This window comes from Oncorhynchus clarkii, chromosome 16 (assembly GCF_045791955.1).
Source record: "Oncorhynchus clarkii lewisi isolate Uvic-CL-2024 chromosome 16, UVic_Ocla_1.0, whole genome shotgun sequence".
Classification (NCBI taxonomy): domain Eukaryota; kingdom Metazoa; phylum Chordata; class Actinopteri; order Salmoniformes; family Salmonidae; genus Oncorhynchus; species Oncorhynchus clarkii.
Window position 1 is genome coordinate 45195459 of NC_092162.1, and position 25760 is coordinate 45221218.

At 42.2% G+C, this 25760-nt stretch overlaps 1 protein-coding gene across 1 annotated transcript; it reads right to left on the reverse strand.

Annotated features, from left to right (window-relative positions):
- On the reverse strand, nucleotides 1-24598 carry LOC139367647 (G-patch domain and KOW motifs-containing protein-like). The gene is made up of 11 exons (XM_071105916.1): nucleotides 24371-24598; nucleotides 9903-10096; nucleotides 9632-9771; nucleotides 4415-4521; nucleotides 2570-2771; nucleotides 2178-2310; nucleotides 1330-1507; nucleotides 972-1083; nucleotides 780-849; nucleotides 569-654; nucleotides 1-429 (listed from the first exon to the last, which is right to left on the reverse strand). The coding sequence occupies exons 1-11, from the start codon at nucleotides 24580-24582 to the stop codon at nucleotides 301-303; spliced, it is 1563 nt and encodes a 520-aa protein (XP_070962017.1). The 5' UTR covers nucleotides 24583-24598; the 3' UTR covers nucleotides 1-300.
- Between the last annotated feature and the right edge of the window lie 1162 nt (nucleotides 24599-25760).

Genomic DNA, 25760 nt, shown 5'->3' on the forward strand with positions numbered 1-25760 from the left:
TTTGCTGTTGACATTATTTTATTACAAAGATACACTGACAAAAGTTACTCACTGTACATACACACTCTTGCATTTTATGACCAAACTTTGTAAAATGAAAACGACATGTTTGGGGCAGGTTGAGATCAGTGTTGAAGTGGAGGATAAACGCTCTTGCGGTTTACGCAACTTTTTAATTTTGCGCAAGCGTTTACCCACCTAATGTGGGAAAAATGCATCGAACGTATAGGGAGAGTTACTTTATTCCCCCACCAATATTTTAACAGTACATCACTAGTTACATGGTAAAAGCAGAGGGTGTCAGTGATCTCCCCCTCCTACGTAATGGCAGATGGAGTCATAGTCCAGGGTGAAGACTTTCTCCTCATATCTGTCCAGCTGCACCATGGCTCTGCTCCTGTCTCGGTCCTTCTGGAGAATACGACCTATCTGGAACACACCATGTCATTAACTACAGACACTTCAATATTTAACATGTTGTACTGCTTCAATCCAATCAGTAATGAAACAAATCCGCATGGATATTTTACAGGCAAAGTGATAACGATGAACCCATCCACTCACTCACCTGCCCCCTGTGTTCGCCAAGTACAACCATGATGTCCTCAGAGTCAGTCTTTGGCACAATGGTCTCCAGCATCGTCTGTTTCACATCTATGTTATCATGAAGACATAAGGGCATCATTGAAGGAACAATTAGATGAGTAGAGGGAACACCAGTTAAAAGAATATGGGTTGGAGTAGGTAGAATGTAATTCAGCAGTAAACCTTGAACTCACCATCTAAGAATCTGCCCTCCTCAGTACGACACACACAGATGTTTGGCGACAAGACATCCTCTATTCGCATCTTCAAAAAACAGCATAGGACATTCATTAAACTGATTCTGAAGATCAACAACACAGAACTGTAGTGGGCTGTAAAGTGTCAACAGGCAATGAATTGTGTACCAGTGCCCCTAGTGTTAATACCTTTGAATTGTAGTATTTTCCCCCTTTGAAGGCTTTATCTACAAAGCGAACTTTCAGGTCCCTCTGGAGCCAGGAGGGGGCAGCAGGAGGTAGCTTTGCCTGGGGCTTCTCTCTAAGGAGAGAAGGGAAAAGGTGATCAACAAAAAAATTCAATTTGAAGCAATTATTTACTCTCAAATCATTTCATTATATGTTATCAAATGAAATGATGTGAGTAAATAATTGCTTTAGATTGAGAATTTATGAAGGAGTACGATAATCCAACATAAACTAAGTCATTAGTTAACCTCTTGTATTTCTTTTTTATTTTATGAATCCTACACTTCCAACCTCATCCCATATTTTCAGGATCCTCTACCTGTCCTGACTAGAATCCCGGTGTTTCCTTTTCCTCTGGTCCTTCCCTCCATCCCTGTCCCTCTCAGAAGATCTACTTTTCTTCCTCTCCTCTTCCTTATTACTCCTCCTCTCTTTCTCCTCCCGTCTCTGCCGCTCCTTCTCTTTCTCCTTGTCTTTGTGGGCCCTGCTGAGGCGACCTGATTGGTAGAAAGATAGTGTTACAATTGCAACGTCACGAACAGTCCAAGGGGGCTCCATTAAACAGTTTCATCACAATGATCAAGCAGTCTCATCTGCATTATTGCTATGGTAGTGCCGATACATAGACCTATTCAGCAATAACAAATAAGCCACATGAGAGCAGTACAATTTGCCTGTTCACAAACAACAGTACCAGTGTATATTTGAAGGCCATTGCTTGTGTGTGAACCTCCCTCCACTCCAGAAACGGGTCCTTCTGATTACTGACAATAAGAGCAGTGACAGCATGGCTGTTTTGGGTTGGAATGGTAAAAGGCCATATGGCTCCTTTTCACACAGAGGCTCAAATGTCACTTAGCTAAAGGAGAGAGAGAGAGAGAGAGAGCCTGTGGAATCAGCCCAGCTCATCACTCAACAACAGACCAGTCTGCCCTTCGGCTGTTTTTTCCCCCTTGTTCTGGTCTAGAACCTTCCATCCATGTAGTGAGTGGGTGTCTCAGTATTGCCAAGACAACAATATTGGAAATAGTCATGGAAAGAACATTTCCATGACCCTGTATGACATCTGTTTGCTCAACTAAATTATTCCAATATTTTACGGTAAACAGGTTCAATGTCATTTCAGAGAGCAATCACAAAACTAACATGGTGGTAGGAGAAACTTACTGAGGTCTTTGCCGTTTTTGTCATATTCTGTGCGGTCAACCAGTTTCAGTGCATATTGACTGATTGTCACAGTCTTGCTACCAATCGCAAGCTTGACCACTACTCGTGCATTGTCCGGATCAACTCCTTCAATCTGTAACATAGGAATGTTGGGGCAATAGGAGGGGTGTTGCGAGGAGGGGGAGACAAAACAGTCCATCAGTGTGCAAAGGCACAAGTAGAGAGACAGTTACATGTGAGCAAAGTAAAGCTAATTGTCTTGCTCTGAAACAACAACTATGACGCCTAAGATGGCCTACGAGAGTGATATGCCACAGTGTCATGTTCTCAGGAGATTGCTGTTGCTTTCTGTAGTTCCAGAGAGTCCAGACAAACAAAGTCAGATATCTCACCTTCCCGTACAGGTCCTTGTGTGCTCCAGACTCCACCAGCACATGGCCTCCAGGCCCCAGGACCAGGGTCTCATCCTTCCGCTCATCACCTGGCTTGGGAGGCCTCCGGGGCCCGCTGGGCTCCAGGTCCCGTATAGCAGAGCGGTCAGCTCCCAGACCCAGACCCTTCGGCCTCAGCTGATGCTCTATAGGCTTCACATCCCTAGAGCGAGAGGGGAGAGAGAGAGAGAGAGATTAGGTGGGAGCAGGGTGAAAGTAGATTCTTCCTGGTACTCCTGTGTGTGAAGGAGCTTTTTAAAATCTACTTTATTTGTATTTTTATGGGCTTAATCATTGAATGACATATGGAATCTGTATTCATTTCATAGCATCTCTATGGGCCTAATAGTCAAGATTTGTCATTTAACTTTTAAAATGTATTAGCCTACCTTTTCATGTGGCATAAACACAACCGGTCATGCATTAATCTGATTGTCAAACAATTACTTCGAAAGGCTCATGTAGTCTACATGTGCATGTTACTCAAGGACGGTGGTTTTTCAGCCTCATTCAGATATTTTTCTGATTATAATTTCCAACATTTTGTTAGTCAACTTGTCTATAATTAGATAGCCTATATGCAGTTTCTCTTCTGTCATTACTTGATGCTTGTCTAGAATTCTAAATAAAGCCTTGCTCCCCAGAACAATGTCATAAATCGAAAGAATGATCAATGCATCATCAACAATCTAGTTGACATCGGTAAAGTTCTTTCATTCCTGCTTCTCTCACGAAGCGAGGATCTAGGGACAATGGATATTTCCAAATGATGCCAGTTTGCTGGTTTCAAGGAAATCAAAAGCTTTGAAAACGATCCAACATGTTTCTGATAGTATTTCAGTTAATCTTGAATGCATATTTTATGTGGTTGAAAATGAAACTGTCAGCTTTAAAGTTGCTGAAAGAAATTGCTCATTTAGGCTACACAACAGGTCCCTAAGCGCATATTTTCATTCTTTCAAGATGCTGAAAGGAATCCTATTTCTCTACTCCTATTCCCGAGACAAAATGTAGATTTGCTCTGTAATTTTACTGCGAGGAACACTTCATTCAGCAGAAGTTAACATTATAATAGGCTACATGTGAGGCCTACAGTCAGTGTCCAGACTTCAGTTCCTATTCCAACTATTAGGCTACTCCCCTCTAAAATAATTCCCGCGTCCATACAGTGCCATTTGATAGGCCTAAAAGTAGAGAGACATCACTTACAAAACACCAAAAAGTGTTATGAATGACATTGACAATTGCCCATTCATTAGGTCTACACAAGTCAATTAGATAATTTCCCATGCGGTCCTGATAAAGTGTAATAGCCTACAGTTTTCATGGAATCTGTGTATTAATGATCGTGATAGGCTCATGTTTTACCGGTATTGCGTAACCCACACTATTTGCTTTGCTGGGACTTCGTACCGGACCGTTCCGGCTTACTGTCAACCCTGGGTGGGAGTGAACTAGGAAGTATAATGGGATGAGGTCGACCCCTATGTCTATGAGTCAATGGGTTTATATTTGCAGACTAGCAAAACAGATGGGCTTGAAGATTAAAAACAACAGTGGCCAACCACAGTAAGATTGCATTACTAAAACTACATTATTTACTGTACTCTGGGGAAAACAGCATAATCATCTTATGTCATTACTTATTTTCTGTAATATAAGTCCAATGCCAAAAACCTGATGCAACAAGAGTGGATAATATTGGCATTATAAATAAAGCAGACATAGCAAACCAGATATTTTAAAGGCACTAAAAAATAACACGGAGATTGGGGATGAAGACCGACTATGAGAGAGAATACGCACTGTTTGAAGGTCCGCCCGATGCCCTCTCCGGCCTTCCAGCCCATCCCCTTCAGCATGGCTAACCCGTACACCTCCACAGGAACACTGTCATAGTCTGCCTCTGTGGACTGAAGACACACGTCACATTCTATATGCAGTCTCAGATTGTTTTTCTCACTGACATCACTCTTTACACACCTACTGGTACAGTCTAATGCTCTGTACATCCGATTGTCATTTGTGTCAGCCTGCCAGATAGTGTTTCTATAGACTGACAGATGCTTGTGTATGTCCGGACTCCATACACAGACAGAAATAGCTGATTCCAATGTTGTTGTTATACAATCCTTTGGCTCTAGGCTGACAGACTCAGTCAGACCAAGTTGACTGAGGTCACCAACCACATCACAGCAGTGTAGAGACATGTTGCTGTCATTATTGTGGGTGCCGTCTGTCCCAGTGCCATGCTCCTCACTAGCTCCCTTATGGGCTCTGTCTGCTCTAGGGGAAGCTGGGATCACACAATAGTGGGAGAAGCATAGAGGTGGAATGAGCCAGCTCCTCAGCCCCTCCCTAATACGGTGCATTCAGAAAGTATTCATACCCCTTGACTTATTCCACATTGTGTTACAGCCTGCATTCAAAATAAATAAAGAATAATTCTCACCCATCTACACACAATAACCCATAATGACAAAGTGACTTTTAGAAAATGAAATACTGAAATATCTCATTTACATAAGTATTCACACCCCCAGTCAATACTTTGTAGAATTCATTTCCCACAGTCTGGTGGAAAGCAGACTGAACCAGGTTTTCCTCTAGGATTTTTTTTGTGCTTAGCTCCCTTAGTTTATTTTTTGTATTTAAAAACTCCCCAGTCCTTAGTGATTACAAGCATACCCATAACATGATGCAGCCACCACTTATGCTTGAAAATATGTAGAGTGGTACTCGGTAATGTTTTATTTTTTTTAATTATTTCACCTTTATTTAACCAGGTAGGCAAGTTGAGAACAAGTTCTCATTTACAATTGCGACCTGGCCAAGATAAAGCAAAGCAGTTCGACACATACAACAACACAGCACATGGAGTAAAACAAACATGCAGTCAATAATACAGTAGAAAAATAAGTCTATATACAATGTGAGCAAGTGAGGAGAGATAAGGGAGGTGAAGGCAAAAAAAAGGCCATGGTGGCGAAGTAAATACAATATAGCGAGTAAAACACTGGAATGGTTGATTTGCAGTGGAAGAATTTGCAAAGTAGAGAGAAAAATTGGGGTGCAAAGGAGCAAAATAAAATAAATACTGTAGGGAAAGAGGTAGTTGTTTTGGGCTAAATTATAGATGGGCTATGTATAGGTGCAGTAATCTGTGAGCTGCTCTGAGTTTCAGAGATTTTTGTAGTTTGTTCCAGTCATTGGCAGACGATAAATGGAATGAGAGGCCAAAGGAAGAATTGGTTTTGGGGGTGACCAGAGAGATATACCTGCTGGAGCGCATGCTACAGGTGGGTGCTGCTATAGTGACCAGCAAGCTGAGATAAGGGGGTTCTTTACCTAAAGGGGTCTTATAGATGACCTGGAGCCAGTGGGTTTGGAGACGAGTATTAAGCGAGGGCCAGCCAACGAGAGCGTACAGGTCGCAGTAGTGGGAAGTATATGGGGCTTTGGTGACAAAATGGATGGCACTGTGATAGACTGCATCAAATTTATTGAGTAGGGTATAGAAGGCTATTTTGTAAATGACATCGCCGAAGTCGAGGATTGGTAGGATGGTCAGTTTTACAAGGGTATGTTTGGCAGCATGAGTGAAGGATGCTTTGTTGCGGAATAGAAAGCCAATTCTAGATTTAACTTTGGATTGGAGATGTTTGATGTGGGTCTGGAAGGAGAGTTTACAGTCTAACCAGACACTTAGAATATGTGGACAACTACAAATGCCTAAGTCAGAGCCGTCCAGAGTAGTGATGTTAGACAGGCGGGCAGGTAGCGATCGTTTGAAGAGCATGCATTTAGTTTTACTTGTATTTAAGAGCAATTGGAGGCCACGGAAGAAGAGTTGTATGGCATTGAAGCTCATCTGGAGGGTTGTTAACACAGTGTCCAAAGAAGGGCCAGAAGTATACAGAATGGTGTTGTCTGCATAGAGGTGGATCAGACTCACCAGCAGCAAGAGTGTGAGCAAGAATGTGTTGTATTTGCCCCAAACACAACACTTTGTATTCAGAACAAAAAGTTAATTGCTTTGCCACATTTTTGGCAGTATGAATTTAGTACCTTTTTGCAAACAGGATGCATGTTTTGGAATAGTTTAATACGCTACAGGCTTCCTTCTTTTCACTGTCAATTAGGTTAGTATTGTGGAGTAACTTCAATGTTGTTGATCCATCCTCAGTTTTCTATCAAGTCATTAAAACTCTATAACTGTTTTAAAGTCACCATTGGCCTCATGGTGAAATCCCCGAGCGGTTTCCTTCCTCTCTGGCAAACATAGTTAGGAAAGATGCCTGTATCTTTGTAGTGACTGGGTGTAGTGATGCACCATCCAAAGTGAAATTAATAACTTCACCATGCTCAAAGGGATGTTCAATGTCTGCTTTAAAAAATATATATACAGTGGGGCAAAAAAGTATTTAGTCAGCCACCAATTGTGCAAGTTCTCCCATTTAAAAAGATGAGGCCTGTAATTTTCATCGTAGGTACACTTCAACTATGACAGACAAAACGAGAAGGAAAAAAATCCAGAAAATCACATTGTAGGATTTTTAATGAATTTATTTGCAAATTATGGTGGAAAATAAGTATTTGGTCACCTACAAACAAGCAAGATTTCTGGCTCTCATAGACCTGTAACTTCTTCTTTAAGAGGCTCCTCTGTCCTCCACTCGTTACCTGTATTAATGGCACCTGTTTGAACTTGTTATCAGTATAAAAGACACCTGTCCACAATCCCAAACAGTCACACTCCAAACTCCACTATGGCCAAGACCAAAGAGCTGTCAAAGGACACCAGAAACAAAATTGTAGACCTGCACCAGGCTGGGAAGACTGAATCTGCAATAGGTAAGCAGCTTGGTTTGAAGAAATCAACTGTGGGAGCAATCATTAGGAAATGGAAGACATACAAGACGACTGATAATCTCCCTTGATCTGGGGCTCCACGCAAGATCTCACCCCGTGGGGTCAAAATGATCACAAGAACGGTGAGCAAAAATCCCAGAACCACACGGGGGGACCTAGTGAATGACCTGCAGAGAGCTGGGACCAAAGTAACAAAGCCTACCATCAGTAACACACTACGCCGCCAGGGACTCAAATCCTGCAGTGCCAGACGTGTCCCCCTGCTTAAGCCAGTACATGTCCAGGCCCGTCTGAAGTTTGCTAGAAAGCATTTGGATGATCCAGAAGAAGATTGGGAGAATGTCATATGGTCAGATGAAACCAAAATATAACTTTTTGGTAAAAACTCATCGTGTTTGGAGGACAAAGAATGTTGAGTTGCATCCAAAGAACACCATACCTACTGTGAAGATTGGGGGTGGAAACATCATGCTTTGGGGCTGTTTTTCTGCAAAGGGACCAGGACAACTGATCCGTGTAAAGGAAAGAATGAATGGGGCCAGGTATCGTGAGATTTTGAGTGAAAACCTCCTTCCATCAGCAAGGGCATTGAAGATGAAACGTGGCTGGGTCTTTCAGCATGACAATGATCACAAACACACCACCCGGGCAACGAAGGAATGGCTTCGTAAAAAGCCTAGCCAGTCTCCAGATCTCAACCCCATAGAAAATCTTTGGAGGGAGTTGAAAGTCCATGTTGCCCAGCAACAGCCCCAAAACATCACTGCTCTAGAGGAGATCTGCATGGAGGAATGGGCCAAAATACCAGCATCAGTGTGTGAAAACCTTATGAAGACTTACAGAAAACGTTTGACCTCTGTCATTGCCAACAAAGGGTATGTAACAAAGTATTGAGGTAGACTTTTGTTATTGACCAAATACTTATTTTCCACCATAATTTGCAAATAAATTCATTAAAAATCCTACAATGTGATTTTCTGGATTTTTCCCCCTCATTTTGTCTGTCATAGTTGAAGTGTACCTATGATGAAAATTACAGGCCTCATCTTTTTAAGTGGGAGAACTTTTGGTGGCTGACCAAATACTTTTTTGCCCCACTGTATATATATATTCCCCATCTACCAAAAGGTGCCCTTTGCGAGGCATTGGAAAACCTTCCTGGTCTAATCTGTGTTTGAAATTCACTTGCTTGATTGAGGGACCTTACAGATAATTGTATGTGTGGGGTACAGAGATGAGGTAGTCATTAAAAAAACAATGTTAAACAATATTTTTGCACACACACAGAGAGTCCATGCAACTAATTATGTGACTTGTTAAGCACATGTTTACTCCTGAAGTTATTTAGGCTTTCCATAACAAAGGGGGTTGAATAGTTATTGACATTTCAGCTTTTCATTACTTTACCTTTTTTTTTATTTGAAAAACATAATTGAAATGACATTATAAGGCATTGTCTGTAAGTCAGTGACAAAAAAATAATTAAAAAAATGTAATCAATTTTAAATTCAGGCTGTAACATCAAAATGTGGAAAAATGTCAAGGGGTATGAATACTTTCTGAAGGCACTGTATCTAGAGTCAAGACAGATGTGAGATGACAGTGATGAGAGGGTGGCGGATGGGTGATGAGGAAGAGATGCACAAAGGAAGATGACTGTTGGTCTCTAGGGAGAGGGAGGGCAAGCCAGTGTCATCTCGTTCGTAAGATGCTGTCAGATTTGAAGTGAGTACGTGTCATGCACACACACACACATCTCTGTTGGCACGGTTCGGTTTGGTGGAAATATCCTGCGGTCAGCACTTTCACACAGTCTCTGGTTTCAGTCCCAGTTAAACTGGTCAGTCCACCTCCATCTGTCATCGCAGACATTCTGTTGATCTGACTTTCACACACTTGTTAATCCATCGCGTGCTCTCATTCACTCATGCTTATCATAACTTTCCATCTCTGTTTAGGAATCAACTTCTCTCTCGTAATCTGACACAACTTTCAGTCGCCCTCTGTTAAAGTTTCCCGTCCTAATTTGACTTCACACATAACATTTGCTGTGAAAATGCATTGAATTTACTTCACAGTCTATTGACACAACAAGACCCAAGAACCAGACGGTAACGGATAAGGTTCCTCTGACCCTCGCCCCATACTTACAGACTCTGGTCGCAGGTCCACCTTGATGTGGTCTCCATCCTCAAACCCCTGTGGAGCCTGGTTCTGCATCAGCAGGGGGATGGTGAGGTTGGGGTCTGCTTGGTCCCCATTTTTCCACTGGTCAAGCTGCCTCTGAGATTCTGAAAGAGATGTGATATTGAAAGAGTGATTCAAGTATTAACGGTGGATTCACAACATTAGGATAAGGTGCTAATTTCTGATTGGCTATCTTCACTGAAGTAGTAACTGAAGCTGACACACAGACATGCACCTTCAATAATTTCTTTGACAGCCTGTGATTCCACTGAGTCCTGCTCCTGAGAGGGGGGTTGTGTTTTGGCCTTATCCCCCCCTCCATCACCGTGCCCCTGGACCTGGCCAGCTCTGTTTTCCTGCCTGCTGCACCAGCGATTCCTTTGGATGAGTGGAATGATCAGCTCCTTCGGCTTCTCCACAGGCTTGATACTAAGACAGACAAAGGAGGTAGAAGGAATTTACTAACTAGACAACAATTAGCCTTTGCAAAGCTTCCTCCCAAAGGGTGCACTGGTGTGCTTTCCTTCAATGACTTGAAAGGAAATGACTGATATAAGATCGTGAAAATTCCCATGAACCCATGGCTCCACCAATCCAGATTTTTGGGAAGTAGTGAGGGATTGTACACATTTCAGGAGAAAGTAGATATTGGGACGCACCCCCAGGCCTTTTCTCAATTAGATTGACCCATTTCAAAAGGAGGACGCAAAGGTAAATCGAGCAGAGGCCGCGAGGGGAACGTCAATGACTGTTTATATGAATGGACAAAGCCATCGATCACGTGACACCATTCATTCCTATGTGTAGACTCAATAGTGCATTTGAAGCCAAGGGAGTCAGTTAAGATGGTGTCTAATGTGGTAAATTTATGGAGACATTCATTTGAGTTTGACCTACTCCAGAAAGTAACGTTGCAAGCTAGCTCAGTGCTGCCCCCTCACATTGAGTATCTCAAGATACTGCAGGCTGCCATTAGCTACAAAGTCAATGATCCTTATTACTTTTCCTTATAACTTCTTTAAAATAATTGGTTCAAGGACATACATCTGATGTGTAATAGAAGCAATTATTGGTACTGTGATGGTCTTCAAGAAATGTACTTATTTACATGAAGATGGACCACGAAGGTTGCCATTTTCCCCTTCACTATAATGGGGAATTCTGTTCTCTGCAAACAATGCCTGCAGTACCAAGGGCGGCCTTGAACTTTGTGGGTTCAATGAGAGGGGGCAGTCGTTCGGGTGAATGTGGACAAAAATGGCTTGTGTAAAACATACTGAACATTGTGCATTGTGAATGGGCTAAATAACAATGTTATTTAAATGTGTTTCCTAAAGTTGATAATAATAATAATAATAATAATATTTAGGCTATTGACTATTTTCCTTTTTTGATATTGTTAAATAAAATTCTATGTCTGCTAACATTTCCTAATAACATTTGACAAATTTCGACCATTATTATTTTTTACCATCTTCATTGCGGGACTTATATATTTGAAGAGAAATCGCAAGGTCACAGCCTTATTCTTTCTATGTCTTGCTTATTCTTGCTTGCTTCTCAGAAGTTTCGTCGAGGAGGGGAGGACACTCTTCAGTTAGCCTACTAACGAATTGACATCTCCTCAAACACTTACCGGTTTCCATGTCAAGGAGGAGAGAGGGTGGAGGAAAAGGGAAAGGCACAGCAAGTCTGAAGTTTACATACACTTAGGAGTCATTAAAACTCGTTTTTCGGGGGATGGTAGGGGACGCCATGTGCGACTGACGTGTTTTCCGTTTGCTCCCGTGGTATTCTTAAAGTTTATGTGAATTCTGCAGCAAAACCGTATTTATTTTCAAATATTAATTTGGTGATCCCTTTCCGTAAAAACCAAGACTACTTTGCTTCCGAATGTCAGCATGTCGACCAAACATAAGGCCAAGAACATGACTCTGAGAAAACCCGGCCTACAAGACCCGTTCTCATCACCGCCCTCTCCTGAGTCTGAGGGCCCGGGGACGCACACTTTACCCGGGGGCGCGGCTTGGACTGGCGGCGCTGAAATGAACATTCTCGAGGCCATCAAACTACTACGCTCTGAGATAGTTGAAATGAAAACACAGGTGGTTGCTACGATTGAGGCCAGAATACAGGAGGTTTCTGATACTTTAAAAGCAGATTTAACCATCCTGCGGAACGAGACTGTGCCGGCAATTACATCACTCAAAACAACAACTGCGTCACACACTACAACGATTGCAGCACTGGAGGCCTCCGCTACTAATGTCTCCGACTTAACTACATCCCTGGAGGCTGAAGTTAAACGCCTAGCTGCGGATTTGAAAAAGGTGAGGGAGAGCTGTGTGAGTTTAGAGGGATTCTCTCGCCGTAATAATCTGAGGCTTGTATCAGTCCCAGAGTCCGCGGAAATGCATCGCGCCACGTATTTCGTTTCAGGGCTGCTGAAGGATGTTCTTGCCTTAGATGAAAAGCCCCTGATTGATCGAGCCCACCGGTCGCTGCGCCCAAAGCCCCGGGATGGGGAGAGGCCCCGTGACATAATTCTTCGAGTGCACTTTTTTCATGAGAAGATGGAGATCCTCCGACGAGCCCGCAATACCACTCTGAGCTTTCAAGGACAGAGCTTTTCCATATACCAGGACTACTCCCCCACTGTTTCCAGGCAGCGCGCAGCTTTCGGACAGGCCAAACGAGTACTCCGGGACCATCCAAGTGTGAAGTATGGACTGCGATTCCCGGCCCGTTTATGGATATCTCATGAGGGTAAAGACCACACGTTTGAATCTCCGGAGGAGGCTATGGCTCACATTCAACATCATATCAAGAAGTCTTGAATATGCTCACAGTTTAGCAACTGTTGCTTGCGAACTGTGGATAGTAAGTACCCCACTTGTGGTACAATTATGTTCAGATATAACAGTCTAGTCTTGTATAGTTGGTGAAACTATTCAGGCTTATTTGATGTGATCTAATGTTTTGATCATCTAGGGTGCGTGCCTTATCTCGCTCACCTATTTAGTTTGTTTACACATTGTCTCAGTGACTCAAAATATTTTTGGTTATTTGTTTACTGCATCCGTTTGCATTGACCCAGTAAACAGCAAATGTCTCCCGAGGCTACACGGTTTCTGGGGCCTCACTTTAATTTTAAAAGTTTTGAGCGTCATTTAAGCCCAGCAAACGTTCAACGTTGCGCAGACATAGTTTTTTGGGATTGGTTGTAAGCTGTCTCAGCTTCAATTAGACTACTATTATAATTACTATTATTTTTGATTGTCTTACTACGATTTCCTTACTTCAAATTAGATTTTTGGCTGAGAGCCTTTATACATTTTATTTATTTTCTCTCAATGCCTGTTATAAGACGGGGAATACAATTATATACATCTACAAGTGGTGCTTTTGTCATTCCGTTTGCACAGGGGATTCGCCTTTTTTTTATTTGAAAAAAATACATACAAATCTTTCTTTTTGCTGCTTGATCCACTAACAAAACGCGACTTTAAAGAGCGGGACTGTGGGTTTAGGTTTAAGACCGCACTCTCACAGACATACTGTGCGAAGAGAACATGTTCTATTTAGGCTTGTACCTCGTTTGGGGAGGTATTGTCTGGGATGGGGGGAGGGGGCGGGGGGGCAGGTTGAATTGTTCAGTTCTAATGTTGTCATTCTGTCTTTTTAGTTTTTTTTTCTGTTTTTTTTCCAAACATTTACCACCGTACATTATTACTCTGAGACAAGTTATTCTGGGGGTTTTGGGCGCTCATTGCTTTTCCATTCTATGCTCTGATGACAGGGTTGAATAACGGGAATGCCCAGAGGGGCCGAAATAATACGATCAAGTACATTTCTTGGAATACCAAAGGGGTTAACAACCCGGTGAAGCGTAAGAGGGTGTTGACACACTTAAAGGGTTTGAATGCAAATATTGCATTTCTACAAGAGACTCACTTGAGGACTGGTGAGCATTTTAGGATGCGTAAGGACTGGGTTGGTGAAGTGTTCCACTCAAACTTTCATAGTAAATCAAGAGGTGCTGCTATTCTGGTTGATAAGGCTACTCCCTTTGTAGCTTCTGAGGTTATTGCTGATCCTAAGGGACGATACGTCATAGTAACCGGTGAACTGTTTTCTACCCCTCTTGTTTTGGCTAGTGTTTATGCTCCCAATTGGGATGACACAAGTTTCATTTCTTCCTTTCTGTCTGCTATTCCCAATTTAGATTCTCATTTGTTGATTTTAGGGGGGGATTTCAACTGTAAAATGTCCCCAGTTCTTGACAAGTCCTCACAAACAAATACAGGCCCATCTAAATGTGCCCTACTTATTCAATCTTTTCTTCAGAAATATGCTATGTTTGAGGCCTGGCGTTTCCTACATCCTACAGATAGACAGTATTCCTTTTATTCTCATGTTCATCAAACATACTCCCGGATTGATTACTTCTTTTTGGACAAAAAACTTCTGCCTAACCTTCGGCAGTGTACTTACGAGAGTATTGTTATCTCTGACCATTCACCATTAGTGCTTGAACTAGAGTTTCCCCAGCGACCTCCTAGGTGTTATCAATGGCGTCTCAACCCCATTTTACTCTCAGATAAGGAGTTTGTTAATTTCATTTCTTCTGAAATTACCTTATTCCTAGAAACTAATTCAACACCAGGTATGTCCTGCTCTACCATATGGGAGTCTCTCAAAGCATACCTACGTGGCCAAATTATTTCTTATACAGCCAACCAAAACAGAGTTCGCTCCCAGCGACTTCGGGACCTGAGCGAGTCCATAGCCACATTGGATGAGAGGTATGCTACGGATCCTTCCTCTGATCTGCATAAAGAGCGCCAACTACTCCAATCTGAATTTGATGAGCTTTCTACCAGGCAAGCTGAACAGTTACTCTTGCGAGCTCGATACAAAGTCTATGAACAAGGCGACAAGGCCAGTAAACTCCTTGCACATCAGATCCGTAAATCCGAGGCCTCACGTTTAATCCCACAAATAAGGACCCCGTCTGGTGCCACCACAGTTATACATAAAGAGATCAATGATCAATTTAAACAATTTTACTCTGCGCTATACACCTCTGAATCCCCTCAAGACCCTTCGCTGATTGACTCCTTCTTTAATGGCTTGAATATGCCTTCAATTGATACAGACTCCCATGACTGTCTAGAAGAAGAATTTACGCTTGAGGAGATTGCAACAGCAGTGTCCGCAATGAAAAGTGGTAAATCACCGGGTCCGGACGGTTTTCCAACCGAATTTTACAGGACGTTTTCTGGTCTGCTTTGCCCATTCTTGTCCCGACTATTTGCAGAGTGCCTCAATACTTCAAAGCTGCCGCCTAGTCTTTATCAGGCTTCAATTTCATTACTACTAAAGAAAAACAAAGACCCCCTGGAATGTGGATCCTATCGCCCAATCTCGCTTTTAAACTGTGATTACAAAATCCTAGCTAAGCTTTTAGCCATCCGTATGGAAGGCTTGCTGCACCAAGTAATACACTCTGACCAGACTGGCTTTGTGAGAAATAGGCATTTATTTTTCAATATTAGGCGCCTTATGAATATACTGTACTCCCCAGCGTCGGAGGACCCGGAGGTGGTGGTCTCACTTGATGCCGAAAAAGCGTTTGACCGCGTTGAGTGGGATTACCTAACAGCTGCCCTTTATAGATTTGGCTTTGGCCCCAAATTCATTGCGTGGATAAAGATTCTTTATTTTTCCCCCATGGCTTCGGTACGGACCAATAACTTGTCCTCTGACTATTTTCCCTTGCACCGCGGACCCAGACAGGGTTGCCCACTCTCCCCCTTGTTGTTTGCTTTGGCAATCGAGCCTCTCGCCATTGCACTACGCTCTAATGATGCCATTCAAGGCATAATCAGGGCGGGCTTAGAGCAGAAAGTCTCGCTATATGCTGACGACCTCCTTTTGTTTATCTCCAACCCCGATACCTCATTGCCACGTGCCCTATCTGTTCTTAAAAAGTTTGGATCAATCTCAGGGTACAAGTTGAACCTAGGCAAGAGTGAGCTCTTTCCGGTAAACAAGGCTGCTTTAAAGTGCTCTTTCACAAGTTCTCAATTTAGGATTGTCCGGGATCAATTCACTTACTTGGGAGTAAAAGTGACAAGGAAATATTCAAATTTGTTTCAGGAAAACTTTGTTGCTCTAGCAGACAGATTGAAACAATCTTTTACTTTTTGGAATTCGCTACCCCTTTCTCTTATCGGAAGGATTAATGTCATTAAAATGAATGTGTTGCCCAAATTTTTATATTTATTTCAATGTTTACCCATTTTTATTCCAAAATCTTTTTTTATTTCACTGGATCAAACATTCATGCATTTTATTTGGAATGGCAAGGTACCACGGATTGGTAGAAAACATTTACAGAAGCCTAGGTCATTGGGGGGTTTAGCTTTACCAAATTTTCAGACATACTACTGGGCTGCAAATTTCAGAGCCGTTCTGTACTGGCTGCAGACTGATCCTACTGGCCCTAGACCACTCTGGGCCCAGATGGAGTCTGAATCGTGTAAACCTGCAGCACTTTCCTCTGTGCTGTGCTCGTCTCTCCCAGTGTCCCTAGGCAAAAGGTGTGCCAACCCAATTGTAAAGCAGTCTCTTAAAATTTGGAATCAGTTCCGTTTAGCCTTTAGCCTCCGAGGCTTTTCTCTATCAGGCCCAATCAATCAGAACATTTTATTTCCTCCATCTTTGAATGATGGGGCTTTTGGCATTTGGCACTCACTAGGCCTTTCCTCGCTAGCCCAATTATTCTTTGATGATACATTTGCCTCTTTTTCTCAGCTGCAGGAAAAGTTCAATCTCCCCCAATCCCACTTTTTCCGCTATCTCCAGACTAGAAACTTTGTCAGGGCTAACACACCTGGATTTCCCAATAGGCCTGCGAATACTGCTATAGAGAGCATCTTGGAGCTGAACAAGCTTCCTAGAGGCGCAATTTCAGATGTATATGCAATCATTCATGACCTACAGAACCCTTCTCTGGTGCCTTTAAAGACTCGATGGGAAAAGGATTTGGGGGAGGAACTTGGGGAAGATGCCTGGGAATCTGTGCTGCGCAGGGTACACTCGTCCTCTTTTAGCACTAGACACAGCCTCATTCAAGTGGTTCACCGTATCCACTGGTCGGGGGCCAAACTTGGAAGAATATTCTCTGATTTTGATCCTACCTGTGTCAGATGTAAGGTGGAACCAGCCACACTGTTGCATATGTTTTGGGGCTGTCATAAACTGTCAGGTTTCTGGGAATTAATATTTAAATGTTTCTCTGATATATATGACACTGTTATAGATCCGTCTCCCAATACAGCCCTTTTTGGAGTACTGCCCATGGGTACCCCCCTATCAAGAATCCAGTCGGACACTGTTGCTTATACAACTCTTTTAGCTAGACGGCTAATACTACAGAACTGGAAAATGGCAGCTCCCCCATCGTATAAATATTGGGTGAGGGATGTGTTGTGCTCTCTGAAACTAGAAAAAATTCAATTCAATTCACGTGGGAACCCCAAACTGTTTGATGAGGCTTGGGCTCCATTCCGGTCTTACTTTAAACAGTCCATCCTCTGATGGCATCCCAATTAATACTAAAATAAGTCTGTGACTTAAGGGTTGGAGGAGCTTCTCTGTGTTTTTGCTGGGGGGGTATTAAGGTCCATGTGCTTATTGATTGTGGTCCGCAGATGCCTTGTTCATCTTGCCCAGGCAGAGACTGAAGTGTGAGCTTGTTTTTACCAGTTATTTTTACATTTTGTTCACGCCTACATGAATAATCATTTTTTATTTTAAAGCATTGTAAACTTTTTTTTTGTCCAGTGGATGGTCGGTCTGTGGCCATGACTCTCTGTGAGTGGTTGCATTTCTCCACCCTTATCCCTTGACTGCTTACAGGAACAATGGTGAGGTGTTTGCTCTGTCCCTGTACTATAGATTGCCCTTTAACCTCTGTAGCCTTCTGCCTGGTGTGTTTAACTTGTCTAAAGTATGGTTTCTTTAAAGCTTTTTAAAAGCTTTTTTTTTTCTTTTTTTTTTTTTTTTCTTCTTAAATTTAAAAAAAAAAAATATATATATTTGTATTTTTTTTTTCTAGTTGAGTGTATTATTTATATTGCTTTGTCTTGTCTGTGTGTGTGTGTGTGTATGTTCAAAACTTAATAAACAGAGTTAAAAAAAATTTTTTTTTTAAAACTCGTTTTTCAACCACCACAAATTTCTTGTTAACAAACTATAGTTTTGGCAAGTCGGTTAGGACATCTACTTTGTGCATGACAAGTAATTTTTCCAACAATTGTTAAGACAGATTATTTCACTTATAATTCACTGTATCATAATTTCAGTGGGTCAGACGTTTACATACACTAAGTTGACTGTGCCTTTAAACAGTTTCGAAAATTCCAGAAAACTATGTCATGGCTTTAGAAGCTTCTGATAGGCTAATTGACATCATTTGAGTCAATTGGAGGTGTACCTGTGAATGTATTTCAATGCCTACCTTCAAACTCAGTGAATCTTTGCTTGACATCATTGGAAAATCAAAAGAAATCAGCCAAGACCTCAGAAAAAAATGTTAGACCTCCACAAGTCTGGTTCATCCTTAGGAGCAATTTCCAAACGCCTGAAGGTACCATATTCATCTGTACAAACAATAGTACACAAGTATAAACACCATGGGACCACGCAGCCGTCATACCACTCAGGAAGGAGACGCGTTCTGTCTCCTAGAGATGAATGTACTTTGGTGCGAAAAGTGCAAATTAATCCCAGAACAACAGCAAAGGACCTTGTGAAGATGCTGGAGGAAACGGGTACAAAAGTATCTATATCCACAGTAAAACGAGTCCTATATCGACATAACCTGAAAGGCCGCTCAGCAAGGAAGAAGCCACTGCTCCAAAACCGCCATAAAAAAGCCAGACTACGGTTGGAACCGCACATGGGGACAAGATCATTCTTTTTGGAGAAATGTCCTCTGGTCTGATGAAACAAAAATAGAACTGTTAGGCCATAATAACCATTGTCATGTTTGGAGGAACAAGGGGGAGGCTTGCAAGCACAAGAACACCATCCCAACCGTGAAGCACGGGGGTGGCAGCATCATGTTGTAGGGGTGCTTTGCTACAGGAGGGACTGGAACACTTCACAAAATATATGGCATCATGAGGTAGGAAAAGTATTTGGATATATTGAAGCAACATCTCAAGACATCAGTCAGGAAGTTAAAGCTTGGTCGCAAATGGGTCTTCCAAATGGACAATGACCCCAAGCATACTTCCAAAGTTGTGGCAAAATGGCTTAAGGACAAAAAAGTCAAGGTATTGGAGTGGCCATCACAAAGCCCTGACCTCAATCCTATAGAAAATTTGTGAGCAGAACTGAAAAGGTGTGTGCGAGCAAGGAGGCCTGCAAACCTGACTCAGTTACACCAGCTCTGTCGGGAGGAATGGGCCAAAATTCACCTAACACTTTGTGGGAAGCTTGTGGAAGGTTACCTGAAACTTTTGACCCAAGTTAAACAATTTGAAGGCAATGCTACCAAATACTAATTGAATGTATGTAAACTTCTGACCCACTGGCAATGTGATGAAAGAAATAAAAGCTGAAATAAATAATTCTCTATTATTATTCTGACATTTCACATTCTTAAAATAAAAAGTGGTGATCCTAACTGAACTAAAAAACAGGGAATTTTTACTGGGATTAAATGTCAGGAATTGTGAAAAACTGAGTTTAAATGTATTTGGCTAAAGTGTATGTAAACTTCCGACTTCAACTGTAGGTGTCCTAGCCTACCTCTTTCAGGCAATACGTTCAATGCAGTATTAGCCTTATATTTAACTGATTTGTGCTGGGTTAAACATAATAAGCTTCTAACCTTTGTCTCATGCGCAATACGCAAGCACCTGTACTCTGCTGGCCTCTCCTTAAAGAACACTCCTTAACTCTTGGAGTCTCATACAGGAAAAGCTAGACTTGAATAGTTACTGGACATTGTTTTTTCACCATTACTTATACCAATAGACTATTCGAAGAGGGAAGCAAGCTCTTTTTTTTGCTGAATGTTAAATACAGCAGCCAAGAGACGCTCGATGGCGGTAGGCTTTAGCAGTTATTTATTCAGACCTATAACCATTCAATCTGTGAAGAGAAGTGAAAGCCTTCTGCATCTAATTCTAGCCCTATACTATTCAAGGATGTCATTAGAATGAAGATAAAGGACAACAAAACTTGTTTCATCTAACTGTTGAAAGCGAGGAAGGAAAGAAGCAGCAATAGAGAAAGGTAGGCTAATAACTTTAGGGGAAATATAATGAAAAGGTATATACATATACACGAGTCAGCCTACTAATTATACAGTGCATTCAGAAAGTATTCAGACCCCTTGGCTTTTTCCACATTTTGTTACATTACAGCTCTATTCTAAAATGGATTAATGTTTCCCCCCCCCCCCTCATCAAATCTACACACAACACCCCATAATGACAAAGCAAAAACTGGTTTCATACATTTTTGCAAATTAACTTAAATATCACATTTACATAAGTATTCAGACCCTTTACTCAGTACTTTATTGAAGCACCTTTGGCAGCAATTACAGCCTTGAGTCTTTTGGGGTACGACGCTACAAGCTTGGCACACCTGTATTTGGGGAGGTTCTCCCATTATTCTCTGCAGATCCTCCCAAGCTCTGTCAGGTTGGATGGGGAGCGTCGCTGCACAGCTATTTTCAGGCCTCTCCAGAGATGTTCGATCGCGTTCAAGTCCGGGCTCTGGCTGGGCCACTCAAGGACATTCAGACACTTGTCCCGAAGCCACTCCTGCATTGTCTTGGCTGTGTGCTTAGCGTTGTTGTCCTGTTGGAAAGTGAACCTTCACCCCAGTCTGAGGTCCTGAGCGCTCTGGAGCAGGTTTTCATTCAAGGATCTCTCTGCTCCTTTCATCTTTCCCTCGATTCCAACTAGTCTCCCAGTCCCTGCCGCTGAAAAAGCATCCCCACAGCATGATGCTGCCACCACCATGCTTCACCGTAGGGATGGTATTGGCCAGACGATAAGCGGTGCCTGGTTTCCTCCAGACGTGACACTTGGCATTCAGGCCAAAGTGTTCAATCTGGGTTTCATCAGACCAGATAATCTTGTTTCTCATGGTCAGAGTCCTTTAGGTGCCTTTTTGGCACTGAGGAGTGGCTTCCGTCTGGCCATTCTACCATAAAGGCCTGGTGGAGTGCTGCAGAGATGGTTGTCCTTCTGGAAAGTTCAGAGGAACTCCGGAGCTCTGTCAGAGTGACCATCGGTTTCTTGGTCACCCTCTCTGACCAAGGCCCTTCTCCACCTTCTTCCATTTAAGAATGATGGAGGCCACTGTGTTCTTGGTGACCTTCAATGCTGCAGAAATGTTGTGGTACCCTTCCCCAGATCTGCGCCTCAACACAATCCTGTCTTGAAGCTCTATGGACAATTCCTTTGACCTCATGGCTTGGTTTTTGCTCTAACATGCACTGACAACTGTCAACTGTGGGACCTTTATATAGACAGGTTTTGGGGGCGGCAGGGTAGCCTAGTGGTTAGAGCGTTGGACTCGTAACCGAAAGTTTGTAAGTTCAAACCCCCGAGCTGACAAGGTACAAATCTGTCGTTCTGCCCCTGAACAGGCAGTTAGCCCACTAGGCCGTCATTGAAAATAAGAATTTGTTCTTAACTGACTTGCCTAGTAAAATATTTAAAAAAAAAAAAAAAAAAAATTCCAAATCATGTCCAATGAATTGAATTTACCACAGGTGGACTCCAATCAAGTTGTAGAAACATCAAGGATGATCAATGGCAACAGGATGCACCTGAGCTCAATTTCGAGTCTCACAGCAAAGGGTCTGAATACGTCTGTAAATAAGTTATCCGTTTTTATTTTTTAATACATTTGAAAAACTTTTATATTAAAAACTGTTTTTGCTTTATAATGAGGTATTGATGAGGATTTATTTGTTAAATCCTTTTTAGAATAAGGCAAAAGGCATAACAAAATGTGGAAAAGGGGAAGGGGTCTGAATACTTTCCGAATGCACTGTACAAATAGGCCCTATTATATTTCAAAATTAAAATCAAATTTGCAAATACTTGTACTATAGGCTACACGTGCTGTACCAGAATTGCATGTTCTCTTCTGCTTTTGAACGAAGTGCGTTTGAATGATGTGTGTAATTCCAGTCCATATAATACAGTACATTAATACAGTTCACACTCAAATAAATTATTTTGGTTCTAGAATTTGTCGGTTCTATAGTTTTTTTTGATGATGAGCACCTCCCTACTCATGTAAAGCTGAGGTATGCATTAAGAGCTTTTGTCCCCAAACCATTACAGTGCAGGAATTGTAAAGAATTTGACCATGTTTTAAGTGTGTGCAGACTGGTGGACTATACAGAAGATTTGAGTGAAGAACATCCATTTTGCAATAGAGTTCATGGAGTGCCCTGTAAGGGTGAAGGAGGTTGATGAGGCAAAAGTTAGGGCGGTCCATCGGATCTCCAAAGAGCAAGTGAAGTTGAAGAAATGGTAGTAGATGCAGCAATGCCCATAGTGAATAGGGCTATTTGTCAACCAAGAGAACTGGGCATGATGTACGTAAAGAAAGTGGATGTTGTGGCGTTCAATGCAACTGTGAAACTGCACAGCTCAAGTATAAAGGAACTCAAAGAAATAGGACATCATTGTGGCTGCGGCAGGAAGGTATCTGGGGCAGCAGGAAAATATCTGGAGCTTCAGGAATTCACAGCGGAAGATTTACAAAGGTTATTGGCGATGGAAGATGTGCTGTCCTCCTAGGCTCCTACTGTGTAGGGATTTGACATGGATAATTTGTTTTAACAGATGAGGCATGGAGCATGTCGATGAGTGATTTTCAGGTAGACAGTATGAGTTTTTTTTATCCACATTTGTCTTTTAGGATCTTTTATTTTCATCCCACACAGTTGGTGGTGACAATACACCTTTTTGCGTGTAGTTCACTATATAACCCAAAGAAGAAGAAATGTAGCTATGGATGGACATTGTGGCTATGAGGTGGGGGTAACGGACAGGGAAAAAAGGAGAAAAGTGGAACACATTGTAAGTAAATATGGAATGGGGAAGATCTGATGAAGGTGAAGATGGTGGACAGAAACAAAAAGGTGGAACATATCTTGAGTGAATATGGAGTGGTGGATCACACATACCTTTTGGAAGAGCTACAGAAGGAAATTGAACATGACGAGAGAAGATTAATTAACTGCGGGGGCAGGTGCGGTGAAGACCGCCGAGTTTGAGCCTTGTCCCGAGTTGATTCTGGCCCAGTGTGAGTGAGATTTTTGGAGAGAATGGATCATTGCCTTCTGGCAGATCCATATGTGGTGTTAGGTTGGGGAATGTTGGGTGGGTGAAAGTGACTCGAAGTGGAACTTTATGCGTTTATGCTGTCCACTAGGAGCGTGCGCTCTGCACCACGCAACTGGGGACAAGAACTGTGACTTGCTTTCCTCTGGAGCAGGGCGCTGTTGAAAGGAGTGATAACTGGAGTGGCGTTAAGTGTTGATGAGGATCAACTGATGTTGAAGCTTCCCGGTGTCTGCGACACCTGCCATTTGGTGCGATGCAAACCCGTTGGAGAGCGGTGTGAAACACACAAGACACGGTCTGTACTCTTGAGTTTTGATGCAGGCTTTACCAGATAAAGTCAAGTTAGGATGTGTCAGTTATCTCGTGAGAGTTTTTGTCCCAAATCCATTACGGTGTTTTAGGTGTCAAGCTTATGGTCATGTGGAAGCAGTGTGTAGGAGGGAAACCCTCAAATGTGAGAGGTGTGCAGGAAGACATGAGACAAAGGAATGTGTATTGGTGGAAAAAAATTGTGTGTGTAAACTGTACGGGTACCCATGGTGCTGGATATCACAGCTGCCCAGAGAGAGAAAGGCAGGTTCAGGTTGCCAGGATAAGAGTAGTGCAGGAGGTGTTGTATGCTGAGGCAGTGAAGAGAGTAGTATAGAAGAAGACTGGTCCAGGGTGAGGGATCCTAAGAGGATTCCTGTGAGTAGGCAGAGGCCAGTAGAGAGTGGTAGGAATAGCATGTGCTTCCGTAAGGTTGTTTTTTTGGCGTTAATGGCCATGGATGTCAATTGTACCGCAGAATTGGAATGAAAAAAATCACAGAGAATAGGTACAACATTTTACTGCAGAAAAGTTACATGTTTTGACCAATAGTGTCCCATCCTCCCAGGCTGCTGGCCTTGAGTAGGATCAGATAGGTCCAAATTAGTGGAATTGTGTAGATGTTTTAATGGGTGCAGCCAGGGTTAGTTGGTATGGCAATTTTTCACAAAGTGTCATGAATTCATACAAGGGAATAGTAGCCAATGCTACTACAGAATAGTAACATATTATTTGTTTTCGGGCCGCCATAATACCAAAGGAGAAATGTAGCTACCGGCATGTAGCTACAACTCTACCGGCAAAGAGTTTCTAAACCGTAGTCTTTCCTACCGGTGGCTAAATACATAGCTAACTAGCGAATACATAAAGGGACAGCAACATGTTTATTCAACATACAGGCTAGTAATGGTATTAGCTGACTACTAGGCAACAATATGTATTAATGCAACTGTATTTAGACACCAACATTAGAAGCTAGCTAACGTTAGCTTACCTTAGCAATTCTTTCCCATCGACTCCGGTTAAATAATCTCGCTCATCTGCGTTGATAGCTTCATCCCGACTAGATTTTAATTTACTTACAGTTTTGCTAAAACCAAAAGATATAGCCCCTGATTTCCTCTCTCCTTGTTGTTGATGTGCATTAGATGTGGATGTCTCAACAGGAACGTTCCTGCTGTTTTGCTCCTGTTGAGAGGCCGCCATGTTTGCAAGGCAATTGCTATATGGGATGCTTGGGACGTCCCGACCTAAAACATAACCCTTTGCATAACCATTTTACATTTAAACTTGAGATATGGGATATATATTGGGATATGCACGGACCATGTTTTTTGCGATGTATGAGGAGAGAAAATAGAGTTTTGGGTAATGCAGTTTTATGTGGACCGACAGCGCGATTTGATGGATCAGTTTAGATACCAAGTAGCGGTGCGTGGGTAAAATCACTGGGGTAATTGCGTTGTTTGCTCAATAGTCTGTTAATTAATGTCTTGCAACCGTGATATATAGGCCTAAAGGCCGAGACAATAATAATAATAAATTCAACCACACCTTTGTTTTCTCACAAAACCGGGTAGCAACCTCTGTCCAGTGAAGTCCACAAAGCATATTGTGACATGACCTACAGCATGGTCAAGCAAGTTAATGTTTTGGACATTTTTGGACCACTAAACAACTATTGATTTAGAACCACAAAGAGTTACCGCAAGTTGCAAAGAAAACAGGAGCTGCCTCCACTATTCCAGCACCATTTCAACTTCAACATTAACAAATCACTTCTGACCGCTTAGTCTAATACAGTGACAACTAAAAGATACCAAAAACAATTTAGTCCAATCAACCTAAGCTAAATATGTGGCTATCCATGGTTCTGATTTCTGTATGTGTGTATAAGTGCGCATTCGTGCAAATAGAAAACATGTTGACTCACCTTACTGGTAGAGAAACGCCATCCTCCTCTCTTTCATGTTGACAAAACGGTCTATCACTCTGTCATACAGTAGACACTTTTTTATTTTTTGTTGTCCTAGGCTACCTGGCTAAAATGCTTGCTCGCTAGCGTAACTTCCTTTCATGACCAGCCTTAGCTAGTTAACATTAACCTTCTACATCTAGCTACATATTGAACTTCCATCCTCTCAGGCCAGGGGCACCATGTATGAATTAATGGTTGGATCAGAATCGTCATTCTAATCATTTGCCAGTACTGAGAATTAAGTAAAACCACAAGTCCAAATCCCTATCTCCATCCATGGCTAATTTAGGAACGGGACAATTTTAACTAGCAGGCTAGCTAGCCACCTGAGGACAACACAACGAAATGCAATTTTTTTCTGTCCATTATGTATGCTCTAAAATGGGATGTGATAGGAGTAAAGCCA

Bases quoted from the DNA above. Each gene is read 5' to 3' on its own strand.
- LOC139367647 (XM_071105916.1), bottom strand. From the start codon at position 24,582: ATGGCGGCCTCTCAACAGGAGCAAAACAGCAGGAACGTTCCTGTTGAG. The intron at 2,311-2,569 runs GTGAGATATCTG...CCTATGTTACAG, and splicing joins ACAAGGACCTGTACGGGAAG to ATTGAAGGAGTTGATCCGGA. The intron at 1,508-2,177 runs GTAAGTTTCTCC...TCTACCAATCAG, and splicing joins CAAAAACGGCAAAGACCTCA to GTCGCCTCAGCAGGGCCCAC.